This window comes from Corticium candelabrum, chromosome 2, assembly GCF_963422355.1.
Source record: "Corticium candelabrum chromosome 2, ooCorCand1.1, whole genome shotgun sequence".
NCBI lineage: Eukaryota > Metazoa > Porifera > Homoscleromorpha > Homosclerophorida > Plakinidae > Corticium > Corticium candelabrum.
The window spans coordinates 6,147,473-6,174,126 of record NC_085086.1 but is presented as its reverse complement, the minus strand read 5'-3'; the positions used below and the strand labels follow the sequence as shown (position 1 = coordinate 6,174,126).

Below are 26,654 nucleotides of genomic sequence, written 5' to 3'. Positions count from 1 at the left end.
CCTGGAAATACTGAATTTTGCAATGACCTAGTCATTTGTGTTAGGTTCCTACATTTTAAGGTAGCAGACGACGAACTTGTTCTATTGCTTTTACATGTTTTATCATCTCTGCACTGTATGTGCATGGGTCTTGAAACTTTTCGCCGGCATAGTTCCTACGTGCATGGACAATCTCGCTATTAAGGTTCTACTGCTACACTAAAAAGAGCATCGAAACCACAGCATTATCTCTTCATACACACGTACGCCAGGAGCAGAAAGTATTTGACTAGCATCTTTCATTAGCTAGAAGAGAACTTGCACATAAATATTCGTCTTATCATTTGGTTGTAATTTTTTTGCTGTATTATATAGCGCTCCTAATTTTATTTAACTTGTTTTAGCAGCTACTCCAATTTCTTGCCATACATTTGGTTTATCAAGAATAATCTGCAAACGACAAAGACAAAATTAATCTGAAACAATTTTTTCTCTAACCACAAATATTTTTGTAAAGTCTAGCTGTAGTTTGATGTTTATCCATATTATTTCAAATTGCCACAATTTTTTACTCAATACGTACATTAGGCTTGTCGCTAGGCACACGAATTTTTCACATTTAGCAGTCAGAAAATCTGTTGCTAATTTTTAGGTTGACATTCAAGGAAGAGAAAAATATTTCTGCATTGCTCGGCAGACTTGGATCAGAGTCTCCGAGACACTTCTGCTGTCAAACAATCAAAACATTTTCCATTCTACTTTTCTAATTTTTTCGATATTTTTTATGGTTTTCATAATTTTTAGATACAGTAGAGCCTCGCTAATCCGAATAGCTCTGTACCAGACTCCGTTCTTACCTGTTCGGATTACTGAATTTGTTCGGATTATCAAAATACGAAGCCTTGGAGACCCAGACATAGCCTTGACAATCCAGACCGTTTGCGCATACATATGTCAACAATTACATGCCTACGCAGGGACAAGAATTCTTGCAACGCAACTAACTAAGTAGGTAACCCAACAACAAGCAAAAGCAACTCATTTCTCAAAGTAGTCCGTCACCCGCGCCTGTTCAAGAGTGCTTAGTCTCTTTTTAGCTGCAAGGTCACGTAGGCTCCGAAGAACACTCAAGCTGTATTGAGTTGCTTCTGTCTGTTCCCGAAACCATGTCAAACAATCAGAGAGCATTTGAAATGCACTGCCATGAGAGATGCCAGACTGGTTTGTGCTTGAATCATGATCAGAACTTTGCATTTCATCTTCATCTGCAGCAGTCTCTTCATCACGACCGTGAGCCAAGACTTCAGTGACAATTTCATCATCATCCAAATGAGTGTAACCAGGATCCAAATTGTCTACCATTAACCACTCCTCAATTTCTGTTGAAGTCATTTCATAACCCAAAGCAGAGAAGAGAGGGGTCAAATTAGAAGAAGGCTCTTCAAATGACTCTCCTGATTCTGTGATGCCAGCAGGTTCCTGACTGCCTTCGTCAGGATAAATGGGTAGAATCTTTCTCCAAGACAATCGAATTGTTCTAGGTGTAATTTCATCCCAACTAGCGGAAACTTTATCAGAAATTTTCATCATGTTGATTCCACAAACAAAGTCAATGATTGACACACCTCTATCATTTTGAAGAATAAGATCTTGAAGCATCTTTTTCCTGTATCGGCGTTTAATGGATACTAGCACACCTTGATCCATGGGTTGAATTAACGAAGTGACATTCGGTGGAAGGAACTTTGCGATCACTTTGCCATCTGCTGATATCAGGTCTTCTTCATTCGGATGAGCAGAACAGTTGTCAAGCAGAAGGACAGCTTTATCATCCAAACCCTTTTCCCTTAACGTTTCCTGCACTACAGGAACAAACTTATGATGGAACCAGTCAGAAAATATTCCTGTGTTCACCCAAGCATTAGACTGGTTGTAGTAACTCACTGGCAAGTGATCACGATTGACGTTTTTGAAACAACGAGGATTCTTGGATTTACCTATCAAGACCAAGGGTAGTTTTATGCTACCAGACGCGTTTGAGCAGGCACTGATGGTAACACGGTCCTTTTGAGTCTTGCGCCCATCAGCAGACCTCTCAAAGTGACCAGCAAGCGTTTTCTGAGGCAGCAGCTTATGGTACAAACCTGACTCGTCACAGTTGAATATTTGTTCAGTGCTGTAATCACTATCCTTGACAAAAGCTTGGAAACGTAACACAAACTGATCAGCAGCTGGTTTATCGGCAGACAGCTTTTCTCCTTGTAAGGCCAGCTGTCTAATGCAATGACGCTTACAAAATCTCCAAAGCCAACCAGACGAGGCAACAAAGTTGCCGAAATCCTCTTCTTGAGAAGACTCCTTTAATTTCTCGTGAAGCTGCAAGGCCTTTGCTTGTAGTAGTGGGCCTGATACAGGAATGCCTTTCTCGCGCGTCTGCCGAAACCACATGAAAACAGCCCTCTCCAGCTCCTCGTAAGTAGAAAGCTTCATTGTTTTGGCAAGTCGACTCGTTCCCATTTCGGTTAGCTTCCTTTCGTATTGCCTCAGTTCAGACTCTTTCCTCTTGATATCGCTAATGGTGCTTCGACCGATTCCATATCGTTCACACAGCACAGAATAGGAGGCACTTCCCAGTTCATCCAGTATTGCTACCTTCTGCTCTATTGTTAGAGTCTTGTGAGCCCGTTTTGTCTTCTTTGTTATATCTTTGTCTGACGACATGAGAACGTGTACCCGGATATGATCAGATGTTTGTTATTTCCCGGATATCAAAGGACGTTTGCACAAGGCCTCGGAATTCTAAATGCTCTCTGGAAACTCGAGGTCAAGCAGTTAGGGACATTCGGATTAGCGAGGGTTCGGATTAACGAGGTTCGGATTAGCGAGGCTCTACTGTATTCTATATTCTCATTGCCTGTTTGAGTCTTGAGCTTCATTTCTTATAGGTAATCCAACCAATTTATGCGAAGAATTCAACAAATCCGGATTATACAGATGAGTTGAAGTGGACGAGAGGAGATACTTAGGATCTTGCTGATGTAGATACTTCAATTTAATTGTTTGTTTGTCAAAACGGTTATTCTTTTCTGTGCCCCCTTTGAGGTCCTTTACATTGTAGAGATATTCAAAGGAATTATTGGATTTTTTAGGAACTTGTTCATCTCATATAAACTTTTTACAATTACCTACTGTAAGGTGTGAGCTCTGCTTACAAATTTGGCCAATGTGCATTCAGGAAACGAGTTTTTGCTTTCATGTGTACAGAAGAGCAGAGATTTGTAGTATTGGATCAACGTCTCTCGGAAGCAAACTATTTTCTGGTCTCTTTTAATTGTTTTGATATTCTTTATTCTCAGAGCCAGTTTTTGTCTTAGTGAGCAAGATATGCACAGGCTTGAAACGTTGTTGGAGAAGATTCGACTGAAATTAGTGTAGAAATTATCGATAAAATGAAGTGACCATGACCACACGAGTATGAGTAAGAGGTGTAGGCGGCTGCATACGTAGTTGCTAAACTTAGTTACCGGCTGGTGGCCCCTACCCAGTGAGCGCTCTCGTAGACCGTGCAATAATATCTGTATTCGGCCAAGTGCCTGCGTTGTTTAGTTATTGCACACATACCGTAGTTATTGCCAGCTCTCACAATTATACAATTATAGCATGCTTGCCATGGGACTGTCCTTGATACTGAAACCTTACACTAAATCTACAGTAACCACAACATCACAACAACCTACTTGTGAAAACTGAAAGTTATGGAACAGTTGGTAACGAGGCAGAGCCGAGTCTTTGAGGCATGGACCTTTTTTCATCATCAGACGGCTGTGAGCTCGAGTCAGTATCAGACATTGACGGAAACGACTGTCAAACCAGATGACACTGGAAGAGTGGAATTTTGATAACTCTCTTCTGGTGACGACAATGACAAACTTGAACCGTGAATGGCGTCCAAAGTTGTAGTAGATCCAGGTCGATGGACTTTCGAACTAGACAGTAGGAATTCCGACACACCCTTTGCTGTTCCGCTGAAGTCCTCTTGTATCTTCTTACAGCGAGACTACGGTGACCTGTACGTTCTTGTATCAGCTGCTCATCAAAACCAGCTGCATGCATCTGAGTAGCTAGGCTGACCTTCGGGGAGTGTCCAGTGTAGTGACTATGTAACCCTGCTGCTTTGCAAACATTTGGCACGATCTGAGCAAGGGTCTTTCGTCCAACAAATTGCCTCCCATACCGAATCGTACTTAAATGTAGTATTTTAATAGTTGTACGTAGCATCGAGGATCACCGGGACGAGCATAGTGACGTTGTTCTTTCGAAATAACGTTTGTCTGCTTGAGCCCACCTTGATAATTTTTAACAGAACGCCCATTGAACTGCACGTACTCACCAACTTGGTCAGCCAAAAAAGTAAACATACCGGATTTCAATTCGCGCTGCTCACTTGACCGAAAACCAAAAAGTTACCGGTATAATAGTAGATGTTTGTTTGAAGGACTGATGCTGAGCTCTTCCCAAATAGATTCATCTGCCAGAGCTTGTCTTCGTCAGCCAAGTTTAGACCTCCGGCTTGATTTGGTGGTCGATCATAGCCTTCTGCTGTGAGTCGTTTCATTTGACCATCAAGGACGGACTGAAAGTGATGAAAAACCTTTCCTCTTGCAAATTGTTATTTGTTTTTCTCAATTGAGGAAGGAGAGTGACTTACAGTTTTGGCAAACTTCAGACGACTCACTGACACTCTAACAATTTGATCAATCATTAACCGAACCTATACCTATTTATGCTTGATGCATGCAGATAGTCTTACTGTCCGTATAGAGTACTTTTTCACATCCTCCTTTGTAATGTCCCTTTGCAGGGGCCGTATATACAACTTTGCTTGGTTCACAACGTCCTTAAAAAATGCACCTTCATCCCACTATCAGGCCCTTCTATTTCAACGATATGGTGGGAGTTTTCAGCAAGATGCAAAAGCGTATACCCCCACAAGCATCAAGCACTGGGAACGTTTCCAGTAAGACACGGTGGATGTGCTCCGCATCACCATCTCCATCCCATAGCACTTCTCCCAAACCCAATCCCATCTTTGCTAGCTCAATCTTCTCGTCGGATGAAGGTTTCAGTCACTGCTCTTTATCGTAAAGGCAAATGCAATCCTTCTTCCACGTGCTGATGCTGCTTCTACGTCCGGCACCACGAATGTTCTTGCTCCTCTTGCCTTTATCCTTTGCCGGACGGTAGCCCAAAAGGCGTCGGTGCTCTTCCATGCTAGCGCTTGCACCTTGACTAATTGCTTCTTTACGTGTAGGTGTTTCAGCCCTTCTTCTCGATCCGAAGTTAGCAATGCTTTGACGTGTGATCGCCGAGGAACTGTACGGCTCTCGCAAAGACTCTTGTTTCGCTTGATCGGCAAGCGATAAAACGGCATCTACGGCCCCGATCAGTAGGTTCTTCGTTCTGTCAAAATCAGACATACTTGCTACAGGTGCACGCACACTAAATAATCAGAGACGTGCATTTCAGACTTATATAGTTATGGCGTCATTTGATCCATTATTCCTAGGGTAGTTTGCTTAATAGGGCCGTCAGCAAACAGTTTAACGTGCCAATTGCATGACCGCATCCGTCGGCAATGACCACACTTAACGAGCACCTTCTGTTTTGCCTCATTAACCAACAATTTAACTTGCCACTAGCATATGGTTGCAAGTGTCGAGGAAGACAACACGAAAACAAGCGCCTAGCATGTAGCGACATCAATAACAGTTTAACGTGCCAATAGCATGACTGCATCTGTCGGCAAAGACCACACTAACCAGGGCCTAGCTTTTAGCGACATCAACAAACAATTTAGCGTCCAGTAGCATATGGTTGCAAGCGTCGGGGAAGACAACACGAAAACCAGCGCCTAAAGCCTAGCGTCTAAACATCTTCAATAAATGACTGCCAAACCGAGCGAAAACCAGCGCTGAGCATGTAGAGACATCAGCAAACAATTTAAATGCCAACATGCCACTATACTAATTAAGGTTGCATGCGTCGACGAATACAACACGAAACACAGCGCCCTAGACACCGACATTAATTAGCAAACATTTGCAACGTGTCAATAGTTCTACGACTGCAGGCGTCAAAGCACATAGAAAACAACGCGTTTCGTGTAGGTTGTATTTCATATATTGACGAAAGCCAATCCTCCCTTTGAACTAAACACAAATATTTATTCATAAATTGAGAAGTACCCAAAAATTCAAGTAAATTATTTTACAGGAATCATGGCTTCGTCGATGGTAATTTGAGGGCCGATGTTGTATAGGGGCTGATGTTTTGTTGCAAGTAGCTTGTGGAACTCTCTCAGTTTGTAGAGCTTGTCATATTTTTCTGTTCCACGTGCCGGTTCCTGGGTTCTGTCCGAGATATGTAAGTACCTGTAGAATGACATAGTGACTTGCGATAATAAAATTTGGTAAATAAATATTGCTAAAGATACCTATATGGCCTGAAATCGATTTCTGGACATGACTACTTGCATTCCTATCTGGCAGGTGGTCGGGTACTTTTGTTGCCAGTAATAGTCAATTCTCGGACATTTAGTGATCCCCATTGCGATGACCATTCCAAAGTAGCATTGTAGCTCCCCAACTGACAGTGGTGTCCATTTGTCTTTATGTTTGTCTGGCTCAGCGGTACGGAAAACATCTGCATACAGGTTTGTGTAGTCTACCATCATCTGGCAGACTTCGTTGTCGAAGATCTTATTAAAATTGAACAGCTCTGTGCAGTCGGGCTCTTGGAATGTTGTTCCAAGTTGGGGACCACCATACCCAGGAATAGGCAGCAAGCTGTCAGCTTTTTCCCATTCCAGCTCGTAACTGTCAACAGGGTCCGTTGTGGACAATTGAGCGGGAGCTGGCGCTTGAGCTGGAGCTGGAGCTGCTGCTGGTGGTTGAGTAACAACTTGCTGCCTGGCATGTCTTGCAGGTCTGGTAAAACGGGACCTTCTATACAGCAGTTCCTAATGATTTTGTTATTTCAGTGCAATAAAATTTTTGCCCATCACCTTGTCTTGTTCCATCAATGTCTAAATTATATATAAACATTTACGTTACTACTAACGAATGAAACAACAGCAACAATGTACCTGTTGTAAATTCGCCTTGTCTTACATTGTCTATAACATTAGCATATGCAAGTTCAACTGATCATAAAACAAATGTTACTTGAAATTACCATCCGAAGTGTCATCTGTGAAGGTGGTGACGTCTAAGGATGGTATTCCTTCTTCTGTAAAAATCCATTCATTTGAGAACTTATTGCAGCAGTACTGTTCATTCAAACCATGGAAAGTAAGAAATTTATATTTACCATCGTCACGTGACTCCATTAGTTCTGCCACGGCTTCTTTTTCTATCATATTTACAATAAATAACACTTTGCTACTTGATAGAATAAATCTACTAAAATTTGGCGTATTTTGACATTACTGTACCTCTCATTACACGAGGAGGAGGATCGTCTGAAAAAACGCCATCCAACACTGCAATTTCAATAATTGTTTGCCCTCCATCGTATTCCGGCTCATCGTCAGACCCTCCGAAAGCCTCTTGATCGCTGTCGCTTTCCACTTCATTCAAATGCAACATATTTGCATCGCCGGCTCTCACGAAGAAACGTCGAGGGTATGCCATTGACCGGAAGTAAAGCAACACTCGAAAACAACAGAACGACAAAGTCAACGTACCTGCAAAGGCTTCTTCTTGTATAGTCGACGTCTGCTGTACTTGCTGACCTGTGCAAAAGCCTGATACATGGTGTCATTGCGGGAGGGAAATTTTGCATACATCCGGTATTATGTAACACGCTGACTCCACGTTTCCCCACCGTCTTACTCAGCATTATTTATCCCCAGAACGGAGAAAACAACGTCAGCAGTATATTTCATCATTGAGCTATTCGATCACGTCAATAAACAGCAAAAAAAATTTTTACGTCGCCTCAATATCCAGCAGGTTGACTTCTGTGCTCAAAACCATGCCGTTAGAAAATCCCGTATGCGGCGCGTTGGTAGTACACTCAAACTCCCCTTATCCGGGCAGCTTGGGACCGGACACTGCCCATAACTCAGAAACGGCCACATCTGGGAACACCCCCACATATGTACACCTGTATGATTAACATTCAATTTTGCATCCCTACATGTAAGTGAATGCACATACGTACATAATAGATGTACATGTACACTGTACACTGATTGAAAACAATAAGAGAACATGCTCATTCAGTTCTGTACACAAAAGAAGTAATGGATGTTTGCCTCAGTGATTCCTGTCTCATCCGAGCCGCCGTGTCACGCCATTTCTTCACAAGAAGGAGATGAGCTGGATCAGTGTTTTGAGATTCAAGCCACAGCAGTGAGGTCTCCAGGGCATTGAAAGCTTCATGAGGTGTGACTGAACGACAGTCTTCCATGGCCTCCTCCTCTTCACTCTCATCGTCACTGTTGCCCTGTGCTAGTGCATCTGCCACAATCTCATCGTCTTCCATGATCTGGTGGCCTGCATCACTCGAATCTGAATCAAACCATTCGGCAAAAGCTTCTTGAACATCAGGTCCCAAAGGGGCAGCCATGACCACCATGTCACTGCATACCTCATTGCTTGGAGTAGAATCTTCAGATGTTTCAGGTGTGTCAGACTCAGGCAGCAAATGCTTCCATGCCTTGCGCAAACTGTCATTTGATGCTTCATTCCAAGCAGCCGAGATCCAGTAGACAACATCCTTTAAGGTGACTTTCTGGAGGATCTCAGGCACAGACAAATGAGGGGACTCATTTTCCATGATGATGTGTGATAGCAACTTACGTTTGTACCGTTTCTTACATGGTTCTAGAACACCTTGATCCATTGGTTGAATCACAGACGTTGTATTGGTTGGCAAAAATAGTGTTTTCACCCTGCCATCCTCAGATGAAGTGTTGCTGAAGATGGATGAGATGGTGCATTGTCCACCAACAGAAGTGCCTTCTCCTCAATCCCTTTGTCACGGCAGAACTTCCTGACAGATGGTACAAACCGTTCATGGAACCACTCAGTAAACAGCCTGCAGTCCATCCATGACTTATTCTGAGCATAATAATGGACAGGAAGGTTGTTCATATCCATTTGCTTGAAGCACCTTGGTTTCTGACTTTTGTTCATGGAACCACTCAGTAAACAGCCTGCAGTCCATCCATGACTTATTCTGAGCATAATAATGGACAGGAAGGTTGTTCATATCCATTTGCTTGAAGCACCTTGGTTTCTGACTTTTATTAATGAGCAATAATGGAAGACGGTGTGTTCCAGAGGCATTAGCACAAGCAAGAAGAGTGACACGGTCTTTGGCCTTCTTGAAGTTAGCAGCCCGTGTTTTGCCTGTAGAGTTCAAAGATGAAGAAGGAGTTAGTCGCCACCATAATCCTGTCTCATCCGCATTGAAGATTTGATCCCGGGAATATCCCTCGCTCTCCACCAGCTTCTGAAGTTCCTCACGAAATGGACCAACAGCTGACATATCCGCTGACAAAATCTCACCACGCAATGCCGTGTTCTTTATGCCATGACGCAGGTTGAACTTCCGGAGCAATCCTGTGCTGCCCTTGAAACTCTCTGGGTCAGCATCAGGGTAGAGCTTCGCAAAAAATACTCGTGCTTTTTCATGAAGCAAGACACCAGACACAGGCGCTCCTTTTGAGCGCTGCTGACAAAACCATTTCCAGCAAGCCGCATCCACCAGTTCAAACTTTGGGTCACGAACAATGCAGGGTTTTTTCGCAAATACCAGCGACTCACTAGACAAAACACAGTCCTCGATTTTCTGGCGGTCCTTCCAAATATCTCCGACAGTGGACTTAGCGACTCCAAACTTTTCAGCCACGATCCTTTGCGACTTTCCCCCCTGAAGCTCGCGCACAATCTCCATCTTTGTCTCGAGCGTCATCACAGACCTCTTTCGCTTCTGCGGGGCAGGCGTCTGCGTTGGTCTAGTCTCAGACATCTTCAGGTAAGTCTTACAAGCTGTAAATAAGAAACTAGCACCTAAGTATGGCTATCTGTCGACAAGTAACTGGACTAGTACTGGACTTTTGATTACACGACCTTTATCTCGACCTCGTGCACGTGGACCACGCGCAATACACGTGATGCAATTGTGCAATATTGGGGTTCCCGGTAGACGGACGTGCCCGGATATGGGGCGTCCGGATAAGGGGAGTTTGAGTGTACATATCAATGGTATTGTAGCGGTGAACACACGGTCGCGAAACATGGCGTTGAAAGGCTGCATGGCAACGACAAACTCGCGGACTGCGCATGCTCGCACTACCCGATTTGTGTTCACGTCGTATGTCTGCTTATGACATTGAATAATGCTATTAATATTAGAGGATAGAGGCATGGTGGGGCAATTGAAAAAGGATTGGAGCACGGTGGTGGACTGATTTTTAAGGTAAGAATCTATATCAAATACGTGTTGAACATTATTGAATCTGAACTTTCATTAGGAATTGCAAAGTCAGGGAAAGTCTTGGGCCGTGACTAGAAGAGATGTCACAAGGCTTGTCACATTTACAAATTAATGTCAACGTTTCATGATCGGTATAGACAAGTTCAAACAACAATTGGAACGAATCACATCAAATGACATCAGGCACGAGTTTGGCAATCTTGAAACTGCAGAAGACTCTTTGATGGCCAGCGTCTTAGATGGCTTGGTCATCTAGAACGTATAGAAGATCATCGTCTGCCCAAGCAGCTGCTTTATGCTTGGCTACCATCAACTCGTGCAGCGCATGGGGTCAGACTAAGATGGAAAGACAGGACTGTAAAAGACCTCAAAATGGTTGGTCTAACAGGCACCTTGTCCCAGCTTACGCTGGACAGGCAGAAGTGGAAGAACGTCTGTGCTAGCAAAGTTAAGTCAATCGCTCAGTCGTCAAAATTGAATCAATGAGAAGGCTCGTGACAGAGCTGATTCCAGCAGATGTCAAGACCAACAGCCTCTGCTGTGCACTACTTGCAAGGGACTGTTTAAGTCACAAACCGGAAAAAAAAGACACGATTGCAACAAAGGACAAAAGCGCCTAGATTCCCGGGAACGAGCAAAGGCCGGAATCAAGTGCGAAAGATGCGGTCATTTATTCATAGGAAAGAGTGACAAGAAAAGACATAAATGTCATCAAAGTATTTAGATTTGTGACGTATTTACCAGATAGTGACTTCCTTTTACTTACGCTTTTTACGTTTCGCCATCATCCATGTGGATGGGCAGTTGGAGGTTGAGGGTGTGTATTGAATTGGTACTTGATACTAATACCAAGCTCGGCTATATACCACCAATTCTGTGTGCTCCTTTTAGAAACACCGGGTCTTCAACAGCAGACAGCCATACCAACATCTCTAAAGATGCATACCTCAAAACATTAATTGAGAAATACTTGACACTCTGTCATGTAAGTAAATCAGTCAACGAGTGAAATATAAGGCAAAAATGTTGGTCAGGCAACAGGTTGACTGACATTTTAAAGTTTGAGCATTCAGTCTTATTTGATTTAACAATACTTTCCTTGTAATTATTGACATTGACATTTTAGTTCAATTTATGAGTGAAAACACTAAGAAATTACGGTTGTTGTAAGTTAGACCATTCTGTCACACCTTTAGCAACTCATGCAAGATACCCATCACCTGTTAGACTGGGACTTGATTTGCCCTCTAGTGCTCTTTGCATACCTGCCATTCAGCAATAAAGCAGTAAACGAGTCCAGGTGCTTCAAAAACAAGTATACGTTCATCACCTTTGTGGCCATAACAACATGATGACGGATGACATCAAGCAAAGTTATCGACGTGCGGTCTTGTACAGTCTAACAATACTCGACTTCTAACTCAACAACCTAAACCGAATATTGAATACTAAACCTAACCCACTGATTAAGTAGCTAAATCCGACCGTAAATCGTCTACCCAAAATCAAGTGCAACTATAAATCACTAGAACATTAATAGCCCGTTCACACTAGCGTTTTTAAGCGGGCCAGCCCGGGCTGACCCGGGCCAGCTCGGTTGAAAGGTGTAGTGTGAACGTGGGCCGAGCCGTGCCGTGCCGAGCCGAGCCGGGCTGAGCTGGCCCACCCCAACTTGCCGGGCCAGCTCGGCTCGGCTCCGCTCGGCTCCGCTCGGCTCCGCTTGTTTATGTAGTGTGAACGGTAACGGGGCTGGGCTGGACGCTACAGCAGGCGGCAGACGGTAAGCATGCATATCAATTGCATTCTTTTAGGATGAGCGTAAAGTGTCAATCTAGCTATTATACATCACTATGGCGTGGACAGAACAAGAAACCCTTCTTTTGATTGATCTTTGGGGGGAAGAGAGTGTACAAGTTCAAATTGAAGGTTGTGCGCGCAATAAAGCAGTGTACGCAAAGCTTGCAGCGCGTATGCAGGAAGAAGGATACAACCGGTCAGGCACGCAGTGTCGAGAGAAGATCAAAAAATTGAAGACCGACTATAGAAAAGTAAAGGACAACAACAATGAGAGTGGGAGAGCACGCCGCTCAAGTAGGATTTTTGAGGCAATGGACGCCATTTTAGGTCATAAGCCAGCGACTTGCCCGCCTATTGTGCTTGAGAGTACGAATAATCCTGCGCATACCGACGTTACAGCTGTAGACAGCGATGCAAGTGGCAGTCAAGGTATTGAGCTCGATGACTACGGTGATGAAAGCTGTGTGGGAGAACTTGCCCTCAGTAATTGTTCCTCAACAGGGACTACAAGTAGATCTACCCCAACAAGCTCAGTATGTCCTGTCCGTCTTCTCCTGTTGCCAATACACCCACAGCTGCAAAGCAAAAGAGAAACGGAACGAAGAGAGCACGGGAGGGGCAAGGCAAGACTAGAGATAGAATGAAAGACATGATGCAGACAATAATGGCTGGCATGAAAGAAATTAGAGAGGCAGACTCAGTACTTCTAATCGATTTAGAAGAGAAACGACTGAAGCTTGAGGATGCAAGATTGAGAGAAGAAAGAGAGTATGCCGAGAGAAAAAGAAGGGAGGAAAGACAGTACGAAGAGAGAAGAAGAAGGGAAGAAAGGGAGTTTCAGCTGCAAATGATGCAGATGATGGTAGGGTTTGGAAACCAACCATCAGGTCAATTCACCCAACACTCAGGCCAGTTCACTCAACCCTGGGGCTTTTCCAATTTGCTGGAAGACAGTGGTCCTTACAGGCCTTCCCAACAAGAATAGATCTGACTTTTCAGTTGTTCTTTGTTAATTAATGATATTACTGAGATTCTTGACCTCAAATACAGACAGACGGACAGCGAGAGAAACAGACAGACAGACAGTTCAATCAAGTTACAGTGTTCAGTGAAGTTAAATTCGAGAAAATAGATTGGAAGACCACATCACACCTACTTCACTAATTAATTAATTAACTATTTGCCAAGTGTGAAACTAGAGTCTCTCGAATTGCTGCTGTACGATCATTGACAGTATCTCTGACAGTGTGCGTTTCAGCATGTTGAAGTTGCAAATCAGTCTCTTCCATCCAGTCATCATCAAATGAATCCCCATGTATTTCACACACATTATGGAGGACACAGCAGGCAGCTATAACATGCTGGACATGCCTAATTTGCATGTCGTTCTTTTTCATTAAACGCCTCCATCGAGCTTTCAGGCGACCAAACGCATTCTCCACAACTATTCTAGCTTTTGAAATTCGATAGTTAAAGTTCTTCTTTTCGTCAGTCAGGTGGTCATTATGTGGAAACGGTTTAAGGAGCCAATTCTTCAGGGGATAAGCAGAATCACCAACAAGAAACACAGGTATGGTGCACCCTTCAATTTCTTTCTGCTGTTCATTCAATATCAATCCACTTTCTGCGTTCTGAAATATAGAGGAATTGGCCAAGACCCTTGCATCGTGCACACTCCCTGGCCAGCCAACATTTATATCCCGAAACAGATATTTATGATCTACAACAGCCTGTAAAATCACGGAGTACCATCCCTTTCTGTTATAGTAGTCGGTGTGATTGAGCGCTGGTGGAGAAACTGGAATGTGACATCCATCAATTGCTCCTGCACACTGGGGAAAATTGAAGGACTGGGAAAATCCCTTTACTACATCTGTTAGCATTTCTCCAGTAGGAAACGTGATGTAACCAGACATAAGACAATGAACGATAGCTCGACACGTACTGTGAACAATGGAGCAGACAGTTGATCTGCCAATGCCAAACAGGTGGGATATTGTACGGTACTCCACGTTTGTTGCCAAGTACCAGACTGTGACTGCGACTCGCTTCTCAATGCAGATAGAGGCTCTTAAATGTGTCACCTCAGGTTCTATCTCGTGCCTCAACTTCTCACACAAATACAAAAACCTCTCTCTACACATTCTAAAATTTTCTTTCCAGTCACGTGCAGAGAATGTCCTCTGCACGACAAAGTCCCACCAGTCACTTGACCTATACGCATCCAGAAATCAATCAATTGAGAGTTATGACAGCTTACAATTATTTGGATACTCATTACCTGGGGTAGCTCCATATCTGTCGTTCTGGAGAAGCAGAGTTGACCAGAACTAAAAGCAACGCTAAAGTAGTCCAGGTTTCCCGCCGCTGCAGCTGCCGACGAAGAAATGAAGGGTGGATGCGACATCTTCTCCTGCTTGACGCTCTTCTCGTAGACACCATATGCATTTCTGCGTTTGACTGACGAACCACGAGGGAGAAGAAAAGGCGCGCAGCTTGTTGTCGATCCATAGCACTTACGGTACTAGCGCGTGCAGTTTGAGCTATCTAAGGTAATTATATTAAGGTAGCGCGCGTGCCAAAACACACGCCTACTAATCGGGCTAGCCGCTAACGCCACAAGCAGTGTGAACGGGGGCTGGCTCGAGTCTCTGGCCCGAGCTGGCCCGGGCTGGCTCGGCTCGGCTTCGAAGACGTGCTAGTGTGAACGGGCTATAAGTTACACATAGAATTCTAGCATGTACCTGGATGAAGCACCGTTTGCTATCACGCTCAATTCCTTCGAAAACCCACTGCCTGTTGACAGCGCGCCTACGTTGGTACTTACGCCGACCTAACTTAGATTCATCCATGTCGACTACTCTCCCTTCACCACTTAATTGTTCGTCCGCTGTATGCCTCGTCAGCACGACAGCACACACCTGTGGACAAAAAGACGATCTGTCGACAGACGTAGTTTGTGAGCAAACACGGGATTCGAGGCGAGCGGTAGCTTGTGGAACCTACAAGTAGCATACACTTAGATAGCGTGCATTTTAGCTAATACACAACACCACAACAATACCTTGCGAGTCCAAAAGTAGGTAAACTCCAAAATCTGACTGATCGTCAGTCTGAACGACTCAAACCAGGTTCCTGTACTAATGCTTCGCTCCTTGCCTCATATCTTCTTGCCACAACGCCACGAAAAACCGTCAGGATTTTTTGCCACCCTTACGAGAGCACATCTTTATTTCATTGCCGCAAGCGTCGCGCACACGCCGTGTAGCGACAAGCCATGCTCTTGGCAAAACTCGACGCAACAATCAGGCGTCTCTAATTTGCGTACTAAGTCACTATGGATCATTTGAAAAATGACTGAAAAACGTGTCGTAGTTCCTTAATAAACACCTGACTGACCATGTCATGTTTCTAGCTAGCCGCGGCTTTGTATATCACGAGACGTCACTTGCAACTTAGGGTTAGGGGGATACAGGAGTCGGGCCGCAGCACTTCCTCTTTCTCTGAACAGCTGTCGCTTACTCCGACTCATGGCAAAGAAGACACGTGCGAGAATATGACGCAGTTGCTGTGCAACCGCGGGCAGACGCGCGCTTAGACTTTCAGATAATATGTCGTGTGTCTGCTTTGCTAGGCCAAGCTTTTCGTTAGGAATGGTTTTAATGCAGGCACCAGTCTGGATTGTGGAGATGGTGTTGAGTCTTGCCTGATCTCTAATGCTGTGAATGTCTCTTAAGAATGACGATGACTTCTTATCTGAGCCTGAATAATTTCTGTTGTTTCATATGGCGCTGGTAATTGGCAGTAACTTATTTCAGCAACTACATGATGCTCTCATCATACAGCTTTGTCGTTATCAAAACTAAATGTGCAATAGAGCTAGTAGTCGTTTAGCGAGTTGGGCTCTGTTGCTGTCACAATATGATTATCAAATTGAATACTAGAAATCTATTAATCATGGCAATGCAGATTGTCTATCTAGCTTACCTTTGCCGCAGGATGACGGTGTAGCCTTATGTCTTATTAATGTAGTGGACGGAATCCTGCATTGCTTCAATGGAAATGAAATCCTTAAAGCTGACCCAATGCAATATCATCAACTTCCAAAGCAAACTGAAAAGACCACACTCTTCTGGTTGTTAGATATATTCGCAAGGCTGGCTGTACAAACTAACAGATGCTAGCTGCAATAAAACCATTTGCTGCTTGTTAACATTAACTATCTCTAAGCAATCGTGGATAACAGCCAGACTTTATAAATATACCTTTTAAAACGTGATGTACATACATGTGCACACGAACTGGACAGCACTCGGTATATGTACAAACACGCCAATGCCAACTAAATGTGCAAACGTTTGTGAGCACATTTGTATTGTACTGAATTGTATTTCCAGGCTACGGCTTGGTAGAATAGATATGCTAGTATAAAAAGCATGTCTGTGTGTTTTCATGAATGAATGAATATATTTAGTAAGTTTACAGCTATTTCACTATGAGCATTATTGAGTTTGCATGTGTCGAATCGCTCGAATTTTACTGTCAGACGTGCAAATACTTTCATAGTCTATGATGTGTTCAAGGCACTTAGGAGACTTCTGAAAGATTTTACCCGAAGGCGGACTTTAATACATTCGGGCGTCACGTTTTCGATTTTTGCTCTCTATAAGAAATTTTGATATTGAGTCAAATTTGTGATCGCATTCCTTATGTGACGCCGTTTGGCGGGCATGGCGTCCACCGACGCCATCGCTTCGTAATTGGCTTCGACGTGTCGTCGGGACAATAGCCGCGCGATCAATGCGTTCGGGTCATAGTCAGTGTCAATTTATTAGAGGGGTCCTGTGGCTCTGTCGTCCTCAGCTGTTCTTTGTTTCTGTCCGGGTCATTCGGGGATTTGGGGAAGGGGCGGAAGGGACGGAAGCGTCAAAGGATCGAGTGGAAGCGGAGGTAACGACCTTGTCTCCTCGTGTTTCGCGCCGTCCTTGTCCTCTTGGTCTAGGATGGAGTTGTCGTCCTCGTCTCCGTCGAATACGATGTCTTGTGTCCCATATTCCGTGACCAGCGTTGACTTTTGCAGTCTGAGCTGTGCTTGTATGCCCTTCGGGGGCTTGTTCTTGTTGATGTTTTTCGAGGGAGGGCGCTGCGGGAGCTGACGTCCCGATGCCCGTTGTTGGTCCACGTGCATGACGTCGTTTGACATTGTCGGAAGAGAGATTAGAAAACGAATAGAGTAGAGCGTAGTCGCGTGCAGACGTGTTGCGTTCTCAAACAGAAGAAGATCACCTGACTACGCAGAAGTAGCGGACGCGTTTCGGTCGTTGTATGATCTTCCTCAGCGCTTTGCGTTTTGCGGCAGAGAATGATCAAGCTGGAGATGTTCTTAAAAATATGTTAATTGCGAATGCCAACCTCGATGAAGTCGCGAACATTTCTTTCTTGAATTCAGTGAACTCACAATTTTGAACTCTACTCAAAAATGTTACTCATTGGAGAATTCTAGCCGGAGGTTCTACACGAAAACCCATCTTGCCCGCTACTTTGTTCTTTTTTAAGAACGCTGTTGTCTATCAGGAGGGCATACTATAACATGTCTCTAAGACTATCGTGCTGTTTCGTACGTGTACAACTACTGCCGCAACTCAAGGCGTGGTCACCAAGTGTATTCAGTATTAGTTCGCTAACACATCTCTTAGTGTTGTTGAGACGGTAATATAGATATTCTCAGCCAGATTCTTACGGAGGTAATAATGTCATGTTTTTGCGTTACTAGGTCAATATTTTCATTAGGAATGGCTTTAATCCAGGCGCCAGCAATGGTTGATGACATCGGGTCGAATCTAGCGTGATCTCTTGCTGTAAATGTCTCTCAAGAATGACAATGACTTGTTATCTGTTTGAGCCTGAAGTGAGTTCTGTTGTTTGGTATAGCACCAGCAATTGACTGTTACTTATTTCAGCAGCTACATGATGCTCTCGCTAAGAGCCCTGTCGCTCTCAAAGCTAAATCTGCCGACAAAACTTAAATATACATTCATTGCTCTCTTTAGACATATTCTTGGGCTGATGTGTTGACTCTGATTCAATTAGAGTCAGTGGTGGCACAGTTGTAATTGTAATCTTGGGTTTCTTTCTGAGAGGCTCCAATGTCGAGACTTCTTTTTGTGGCAGCTCTTGAACTCTTGGTCTTTCGCTTCCTTCTAGTTTTTCCTACGATTGAACCTAGCTCACAGTGACGCGACGTTGACGAGGATTTCCAACCTTTTGGGTTTACTATTGCTTGCCAGATTTGCCTCCTTGCTGCGTCTCTGGTGAATCTGTACAGTTTGAAATCTTCTTCAGAACTGTTGGTATATGCAAATACACATCATCCAGTCATTTCGTTTGGAATTGAACACTCGAACAGCAAGAAAATTGTAAAACACGCGAAACCCGGATACCTCTCACACACAGTTGGAACCAAACTGGCACCTATGCATCACGTGGCTAACAAAATCCCAGCCGTCATCTCGCAAATATCTTTATATATATACGGTTGTGGTTTACAGTTGAACCTCTATTATTCGGACCTCTGTTATCAGGACCCTCGATTATCCGAATATACGTATCCGCACGTCACGTGATAGATCAACGAGTTTATGAAGTACACGTGTACACAAATATCTACACCTCACTACGTATACTTACAGAGATGCTGTATAAAGCGCAATTTTATATAGAACTTTTGTATTGACAGAAGAACATAGAAGCTTAATTTATCAACATTGGCAATCAATTCGAGAAATGCATCATATTGATATACATCATGACTCGGTGCAGGGCTGTTTCGATTACCGAGACAAAATGGATTATTTAAACATTCTGCAAAATGCCTCTGCCCAAACGTATCCTGATAACAGGTTCAACTGTAACTTCAACTCTATAAACGACTTCAGCTAGAAATCGTACATATAGAATCTCCACAAACTATAAATTCCCATACATATGTTATATAAACTTTACTAACCCTCCTTTTTCTTTCATTTCTCTTGTTGGCTTTTTTGTATTGCTGTTCTTCACCTCTCTGATCTCTCCTTTATCGTTCTTAATGTCTTGTAGTACACTTTCAAAGAATCTAGTTGTGACAAGGAAATTCATTCACAGAACGTAATTAATCTTACACATAACATTACAGTGTTTGAGGTCTCACTGGATCTCATTGACCTCACGTAAAACAGCTCCACAAACGTCACTGTTGCGCCTTGACTGGAAGCTGCAGACACAAATGTTTACAGTAAGCCTAAGATCTTTACATTAGGAGATCGTGCTGACAGCGTTACATATCTGGCGAGTTTGCGCCAATTGTGCGTGCAATACAACTTGAGCAAACCTTGTAGCTGGATCCCATCTTGAAAATCATGAAGAACAGCGTCTTTTAGACGTTTGTAGGCGTCATGAACAGCAGACTATATATTATTTCGTTAACTAATTGCCGACCGCAAAGCAACATAACCCATCCTTGCAGATTGTACACCCACTCAGGGTTAGTTGAGTCATACACAGAGGATGGCTTTCCTAAAATCATTCAGAGTGGCATAGATTACTCTATTATATAACATACTAGAAATGACAGCGCTACCAGACAGAAAGTGCTCAGAGCAAACACGCGAATGCTGCGACCGTTTCCAGTCCTTTCTGTTTATGCTGGAGATCCACGCTGACGGTCGCCTGTTGCTCAGTTGACGCGTTTCAGGTCCCTGACTCGTATTATAACCGGTATATAATAAGAACGTATGTTGCTGCCCTGGCTTCTACGATTTTGGAAGCCAAAAATACAGCAACTATAAGCCATGCTAATACGCTTGTTTCTAAGATGGCGACTTCCGGGATATCCCGTGGTTGTGACGTCAAACGCACTATCTCTATCGTCTTTAAAAGAAACGGGGCGTGCAACAAGTTTGCGATCTTTGTAAATGGTAGTAAGGTGTTTGTTGAGTTTTGGATAATTTACGTGTCAAACATGCTTAGTCATAAAGTCAGCCTGTAGCTTAGCCACACTTGAGTTATGTACCTATAAACATGTTTGACAATATATAAGAGACAGTCTCCAACAAAGGCATGTCTCCAATAAGAACATATCTTTTAAGTCCTTTGAAAAAATAAAATTGCTGTGGCTATATTAGAGAAAATGAGGTAACTATTATAGATGGAGATATTAATATCAACTATGGAAACTATTCAAAATAATGACATGGTCAGTAGAAGTTTGGCTTCATTTTCTAAAGTAGTGATCAGATATGCTCATACTCATGGGTCGATTTCAAATAATTCCCGCTCTGGTATCACAAAAAGGTAACATTCAGTTCCTTTCAAAATTAATATATTTGTGTTGACCAACTCATATCAACTCATATCATTAAATATCCCAATTTTACACTTCCCCAAATCCAGTGCATTGCACTTTTAGTACCGAGTTCACGTTTTCTTCAAACTCTTTGTATGTTGTTAGGTTTCTGGCTAATTCTAAAATTATAGCACACGTTGAAGCATTTGGGTAGCAGGATCGTAACGTGGATATTATGATTTTTTCTTCCAACCCCAATGCTGATTTTTCTCGCAGACCCGTGCAGAACTGTAACAGCATTTGAAGCTTGCTGGAATGTGAAATACAAAAGTAATTAAAATTTAAATTATAAGACATCTTTCATATAAATGACTATAGATTCTATAGTATTTCCATTATACAATTTACAGTATTTAGTAGCAACAAAGTCAAAGTACGTGAGTCCAAAAAGAAACAGAGATACAGAAAATCTCGTATAACAATCACTGCAGACGAATTGGATCGCCAGCCATTAAAAGAACAGTTCATGAGATGTATGAACAAAGAGAATATCTTGCTCTTGCCAAATTTCTTGTATGAGTTCGTGAAAAAGAAATATTTGCTGCTGGCCGAACAACGCTCTTTCTTCTACTACTAAGTGTGAGATGTAGTTGCTGTCAGAGAGATGAACAAATCTTCTACGAACGAAGCGAAATTATCCAGCAACGTCACTTTTACCTCAAGAAGATCAGAGAATACAGGAAAGAGAATAGACCGGTAATTTATCTTGATGATACGTGGGCAATTTGGAACATTAGCGTCAGAGAGGCTGTGGGTTGATGCTTCAGAACAGCACCATTTCCATTCTTCTCCTTGAAACAGCCTTTCGGAAGACGTTCTGACACCCACTATGGACCAGTCATTTCACATTCAGCATTCCACTTTTATGGCTGTCATATTTACTATTTTAAAGAAGTTGTTCATTGAGATCGAGAGATGAAGAGTATGTAATATGGCGCTTGTCATACTAAGCTTTCTGGCGTTCTTTGGATTTGACAATATTTCGGTTTACAGCAGCTGTAGACTGGTGTTTCAGATTGACTAACATTGTACATCATGCTGCATCTCTTCATCAGTCAGGCAATGCATCGTGGTTTCAGCAGTTGAATCTGAGACGGGGTGCGCATGCAGTTACAAATCTAGAGGCATCCGAGGATCTCGATTATTAGCAGTGCGATAAGAAATAGAATAGTCTCAATTGTTGAATCCCAGTCTTCTTCTGTGCAGTTTGTCATCTGTCAGATTCCATTTTTGAGTATCTGATTGAAAAGCTCGGTTAGTCCGTTGGTTTGAGGGTGGTAGGCAGACGTAAATCTGTGTTTGACTCCTGTCTTTGTCAGAAGTTTATTGCATCAGGGACGCCGGAAGCGAACGTACAAAGGTACGGCCTAACGCACGCAATAGGGCGTGGCTACTCACGTGATTGAATAAACTCGTATGTTTGAATTGTCGTGACATCTGTCATGACTAGTCAACACAGACAAGACGTGAAAAGACAAGTCCTTTCACGCATTGACTAGAGCATCAAGAATCACACACTGCAGGCTTATTTACGATCGATCTTTAACACCATGGCAGCCGCGGATCTAGGATTTTTAGAAAGGGGGGGTTGAAAGTTACAACTTGCCACGCCCCATGCCCCATGTTGTACTGACATGTGACTTCGTCATTCCATTCAATTTCTCGTCGCTTCCATGCACGTTGTCGCTCATAGGGTCTCTCAACTCTAACTAGTTACGTACACAGAGACCAAGTCTTGCCAGTAATCAGCTCAATTAATCACCTTTAAGAGTTTCCTAATCACCTCTCTCTCTATGAAAACGCTCGCTAGGTTTTTAATGCTGTTCATGTTTCGCTAAATAACGACGCTTGAAACATCCTCCTTGGATGTTCTTGCACAAACGCTTTTGCGATCTCCTCGGCAGGGATACGGTCACTGTAATGCATGGCAAGAACTCCAAGGTCTGTGAAACGCTCTTCGCACATCGCCGATCTTGCATAAGTCTTGATCCGCCTCATGAGGGAAAAGGATCGCTCCGCTTCTGCACTCGTTATTGGGAGAGTGCAGGCAATCAGAAGTAGGCGGTGAATGTTCGGAAACGAATGTACATCGCAATTTCCAAGTGACAGCAGCAGATTGTCAGGAATTCTTGCCTCACGTTGCCTGACCATTTCTTCTTGCACGGATTCTCGGTCTTTTCTTCTCTTCCACAGGGTTTCCCATCTCCTGAGTTCATTCTCTAGAGACTTAGGGAAAGGTAGGTCTTTTTCCCAAAACATAACGCCTTCTCTGAGTGTGCCCAACTCTACTCTCGAAGTTAGAAATATTGATGGTACAAGATTCAGCAACGCACCAACATGCCTTCCATCACGTAGGAAACGGTCTTCCATTTGCGCTGTCAGAGAATCCAGTAGTGGAATTGCAAGTGACCGCTTATAAAACTCCATCGGACTTTGACTAGGTGTGTTACTTCTGTTCCTCTGCAGGCTGGTTTTCCTAGGAATTGATTCCGCTACGCCGATGTTCGCTGCAAGCTCAGTTATATCTCTATACCAGGAAACAAATGTTGCATCGATATCTTTTCTCACACTTTTGATCTCTTCAATCGATTCATCAACCATTGCGTAGGCGTCAAGTATATCCTGGTTCCGCTCTTGCAATTTTCCTGCCAGTTCCTTAACTGAATCAAGGACGTTTTTAGTCGTTATGAAAACAGATATTGTCTGAAATGACGAGAGGGCTGCTTTTAGCCCCTGAGCTTTCGACACTGTCTCTCTGTCCCATTTCCATTCCTTGTCAGCCGACATGAGATCAGGGTACTCGTGTGGAGACACAATAGCGTCAAGGAAGGTCACTAGGGCTTCGTACAGTTCAAGAAAAACTTCAAAGCATGTATTGCGTTCTACCCAGCGTGTCTTGCAGAGCCCTGGAAGCTTAGTGCGAGAAGACTGAGGCAGATACGTCTCTAACGTTAGCTGGAACATTTGCTGTCTCTTTGGGCTGTTAGACAAAAACAAGTACGCTTCATTGATTGTACCAATGAGATTTCTAACTTCTTGGACTTTGCTTGTTGCCGCAACAGAAAGATTGAGGCAATGAGAATAGCAGTGGGTGAAAATGGCCAATGGCGCCGTTTCCTTGATTCTGGCTTGAACCCCGGCTATGTTAGACGACATAACCGCAGCGCCGTCATATGCCTGCCCCCTGATATTGTTGGGATCTAAAGAGACTGGTGGTTTGGACAGAGACTTCAATATTTCCTCGGATATTGTCAAGGCATTTGCTCTTTCCAGATAGATGAAATCAATCAGGCACTCCTTGATGACTGGACTACAAGCTGAGTGTAAATCAACAAACCTCAAACACAGTGAAAGGACCTCTTGGTTTGCATGAGGGTCTGTAGCTTCGTCAGCAATGATTGCAAATGGTAACTGCTCTTCTCTCAGATGTGCAGTTAGTCGCTCTCTGGTCTTATTGGCATAAACGTGAACAATTTCATTTTGTATGGTTTTACTTGTGTACTTCTGATTTCGTTTTGCAAAGAGAAGGTGCTTTTGAAGAGTGCTGTTTCCTTTGGCCAAGAGCTGTAGTGCAGCAATGAAGTTGCCCCTGTTAGATCCTTCAGTTGCAAAATCAACCTTGTCATCTCTATGACCACGAAGAGGCAAGCCTTGTTTTGCCAGAAATTCTACAGCTAGTATAATTTGACGAAGTATTTCTTTGTTCTCCAAGGATTGCTGATCTTTGTGTTTCAGTAGCATCGTGTCTACTCTTGAATCTGCCTTCTCAAAGCTAAGTTTGAACAAGTCGGCTTGAACCATTGCGTGTCGATGCACGACCGTCCCTTCATGAATGACCAGTACGCCATCTTTGCCAAGAGCCTTTGTGAATGGTTTCTGGTACGGCACCGTCACGAGTATGCCTGGATTCCCTCCCTTTGAACCTCCCCTCTGCGGGTGTTCGGGAAATAGGATGCAATACCGACAAATGCCACCTTGCAGAACATTGCTGTACGAAAGCCACTCGTAGTCTTCCATCCATTTTCTCTGAAAAGACACCTTCCAGCGTTTGCCACTCTTCGTCACCTCATGAAAGTGGAGGACATCTGATGGAGCAGGTTTGACGTGAAATGTAAGGTGCTGCATTTTTTCGGCATCTGACATTTCATGAATTAATTGTCTAAGGCAATCAAAAGATCTATTTGCAGCTAGTACGAGGTTGCCCAGATCTATTATTTCTTCCACCCCTGACAAATGAACTGGCCTGTCGACAGCCTTGGAGCTAGTACTCACTGACCCGAAATCGCGACTCCGAGGACCTGAATCCGGGAGACTCAGACAGTCTAGAGGCACAGGTAAAACAGAACTGCTTTCTTCGCAAGCCGCTGTTGCTGACTGTGACGGTTGTCCAAGACAAGCGGTAATCAGACGTTGCTTTTTTGCTGGAGGTTGTCTAGCGGCTGCTGCTTTATCTGATGCGAATCTGTTACGCAGTGGAGAATCTGTTCAGAATGCTTACAACACGAAACCTAATTTTCTATTCATGCCTACCTTTTCAAAGCAGAGGACATGTTTACGTCTTTCAGTAAAACGCACGGAAGAAACACGAACACCGCCAAACAGGTAACGCGAGTTACGCAGCCTCGATCTCCGGACGTCTGTTTAGTGAAGGATACTCTGACTACTAGTAGACGTACTGCGTTTGCCCAATTTTTATTTTATTTCTGTCACTAGCTAGTGCTAAGTACTTAGTTTATGTATACTTTCTGACAGACTGAGAAGCAAGTGACTTCACTGGTGTAATTATTACCACACTTTGTCTTCCTACAACAGCGCCAGAAAAGGGGGGGTTGCAACCCCAGCAACCCCCCATCTGGATCCGCTACTGCATGGCTATAACACCATGGCTATAACACCATGCTATAACAGGACAACGAATATGCATGCCTGTGTTATGCTTTTCATCAAAACTTACCAAAAACACGAAGTCGACTTTCGCTACCTGTAACGAAGTTGTTCGCTATGTCGACCAGTGAAGGGTGTTCAGTGTGGTCTTTTATATACATGCAAAACGATGCAATTATCCAATTGCTCTTGTGACATTCTCGATCGGAGGTATGTCTTGATTCGCCTCATGGCACTGAAAGATCGTTCACTGCTGGCATTAGTGGCTGGCATGACGAAAGTCTATTTCGCAGTGGTCATCACTGTAGTATACCAGCATGGAAACAGGTAGTAGGAGCTCCTTTATTCCGCAAGCCGCTAATGGTAATACAGAACTCGAAACTCAACGTGTACAATGTCAGACTACTACCACGCATGCACAGTTCAGATGTCTACCCTACCACACTACTCCCCCTCAAACTATGTTTTACCCTTCGGTATTGATGTTGTCCCCTCTACTACAGATCTAGGCGAACCATTGGTTTCCGGAAACGTACTGGATAACGCCGTTCAGCTCCCTGATTGTGATTATCCGATAGTGCGGTATTTCCTGTTGCCCCAGGGTCTGTGTTGGTCATCACCTGTACCTCCGAGTCTAAAAGTGCATCTGCGGCTGGCGGTAGTGTTTCCTTCTCTCTTCCGACGGTGCCGCTGGTTTCGTACACGTATCTACGAATTCAGGGGTTTGGTTTGCATTCGCCTCCTGTCGTACTTGCGAGGACACCATGTCGTCGGCGTGCACATGTATGCGACGATCTGATCCCTGCTCCTTGACTACGTATGTCCGTGGTCTTTTTACTTCCACTACCACTTCCGCTTTCCGTTTCTCCAGGCCGCTACCTCGTTTCCTTATAGCCACATTCTTCCATTCCTGGAACCTGCGTTCTTTGGTACCCGGGCGTCGTGATGCCGTTTCTGATCAGCTTGTTCGCTTTCCACTGTGTCTTGAAGACTGGGCTTGAGTAGACTGAAACGGTCGCGAATCGGTCGTTCTAGGAACAGTCCAGCGGTTGTTCTGCCCGTTGTCCGGTGAGGTGTGCTACGGTACCTGATGAGGAAGTTAGAC

At 43.7% G+C, this 26,654-nt stretch overlaps 5 protein-coding genes across 5 annotated transcripts; 1 reads left to right on the top strand and 4 right to left on the bottom strand.

Moving 5' to 3' along the window:
* Window positions 1-1,017: 1,017 nt before the first annotated feature.
* Window positions 1,018-2,835, bottom strand: LOC134176389 (jerky protein homolog-like). The gene has a single exon (XM_062643059.1). It carries the CDS (start codon window positions 2,698-2,700, stop codon window positions 1,018-1,020), a length of 1,683 nt encoding a protein of 560 aa, XP_062499043.1. The 5' UTR covers window positions 2,701-2,835.
* Window positions 2,836-8,726: 5,891 nt separating this feature from the next.
* On the bottom strand, window positions 8,727-10,980 carry LOC134176388 (jerky protein homolog-like). The gene is made up of 2 exons (XM_062643058.1): window positions 9,142-10,980; window positions 8,727-9,110 (listed from the first exon to the last, which is right to left on the bottom strand). Exons 1-2 carry the CDS (start codon window positions 10,015-10,017, stop codon window positions 8,931-8,933), a joined length of 1,056 nt encoding a protein of 351 aa, XP_062499042.1. The 5' UTR covers window positions 10,018-10,980; the 3' UTR covers window positions 8,727-8,930.
* Window positions 10,981-12,231: 1,251 nt separating this feature from the next.
* LOC134198487 (myb/SANT-like DNA-binding domain-containing protein 7) lies at window positions 12,232-13,361 on the top strand. The gene has a single exon (XM_062667895.1). It carries the CDS (start codon window positions 12,336-12,338, stop codon window positions 12,924-12,926), a length of 591 nt encoding a protein of 196 aa, XP_062523879.1. The 5' UTR covers window positions 12,232-12,335; the 3' UTR covers window positions 12,927-13,361.
* Window positions 13,362-13,454: 93 nt separating this feature from the next.
* Window positions 13,455-14,790, bottom strand: LOC134176387 (uncharacterized). Its single transcript, XM_062643057.1, has 2 exons — window positions 14,564-14,790; window positions 13,455-14,496 (listed from the first exon to the last, which is right to left on the bottom strand). Exons 1-2 carry the CDS (start codon window positions 14,728-14,730, stop codon window positions 13,455-13,457), a joined length of 1,209 nt encoding a protein of 402 aa, XP_062499041.1. The 5' UTR covers window positions 14,731-14,790.
* A 7,439-nt stretch (window positions 14,791-22,229) lies between these two features.
* On the bottom strand, window positions 22,230-25,192 carry LOC134176385 (52 kDa repressor of the inhibitor of the protein kinase-like). Its single transcript, XM_062643056.1, has one exon. It carries the CDS (start codon window positions 24,806-24,808, stop codon window positions 22,490-22,492), a length of 2,319 nt encoding a protein of 772 aa, XP_062499040.1. The 5' UTR covers window positions 24,809-25,192; the 3' UTR covers window positions 22,230-22,489.
* Between the last annotated feature and the right edge of the window lie 1,462 nt (window positions 25,193-26,654).

Coding starts and splice junctions, on each gene's coding strand:
- LOC134176389 (XM_062643059.1), bottom strand. CDS start 2,700: ATGTCGTCAGACAAAGATATAACAAAGAAGACAAAACGGGCTCACAAG.
- LOC134176388 (XM_062643058.1), bottom strand. CDS start 10,017: ATGTCTGAGACTAGACCAACGCAGACGCCTGCCCCGCAGAAGCGAAAG. Junction 9,111..9,141: donor CCAAGGTGCTTCAAGCAAAT/GGATATGAACAA, acceptor GTCCATTATTAT/GCTCAGAATAAGTCATGGAT.
- LOC134198487 (XM_062667895.1), top strand. CDS start 12,336: ATGGCGTGGACAGAACAAGAAACCCTTCTTTTGATTGATCTTTGGGGG.
- LOC134176387 (XM_062643057.1), bottom strand. CDS start 14,730: ATGCATATGGTGTCTACGAGAAGAGCGTCAAGCAGGAGAAGATGTCGC. Junction 14,497..14,563: donor CAGATATGGAGCTACCCCAG/GTAATGAGTATC, acceptor GGATGCGTATAG/GTCAAGTGACTGGTGGGACT.
- LOC134176385 (XM_062643056.1), bottom strand. CDS start 24,808: ATGTCAGATGCCGAAAAAATGCAGCACCTTACATTTCACGTCAAACCT.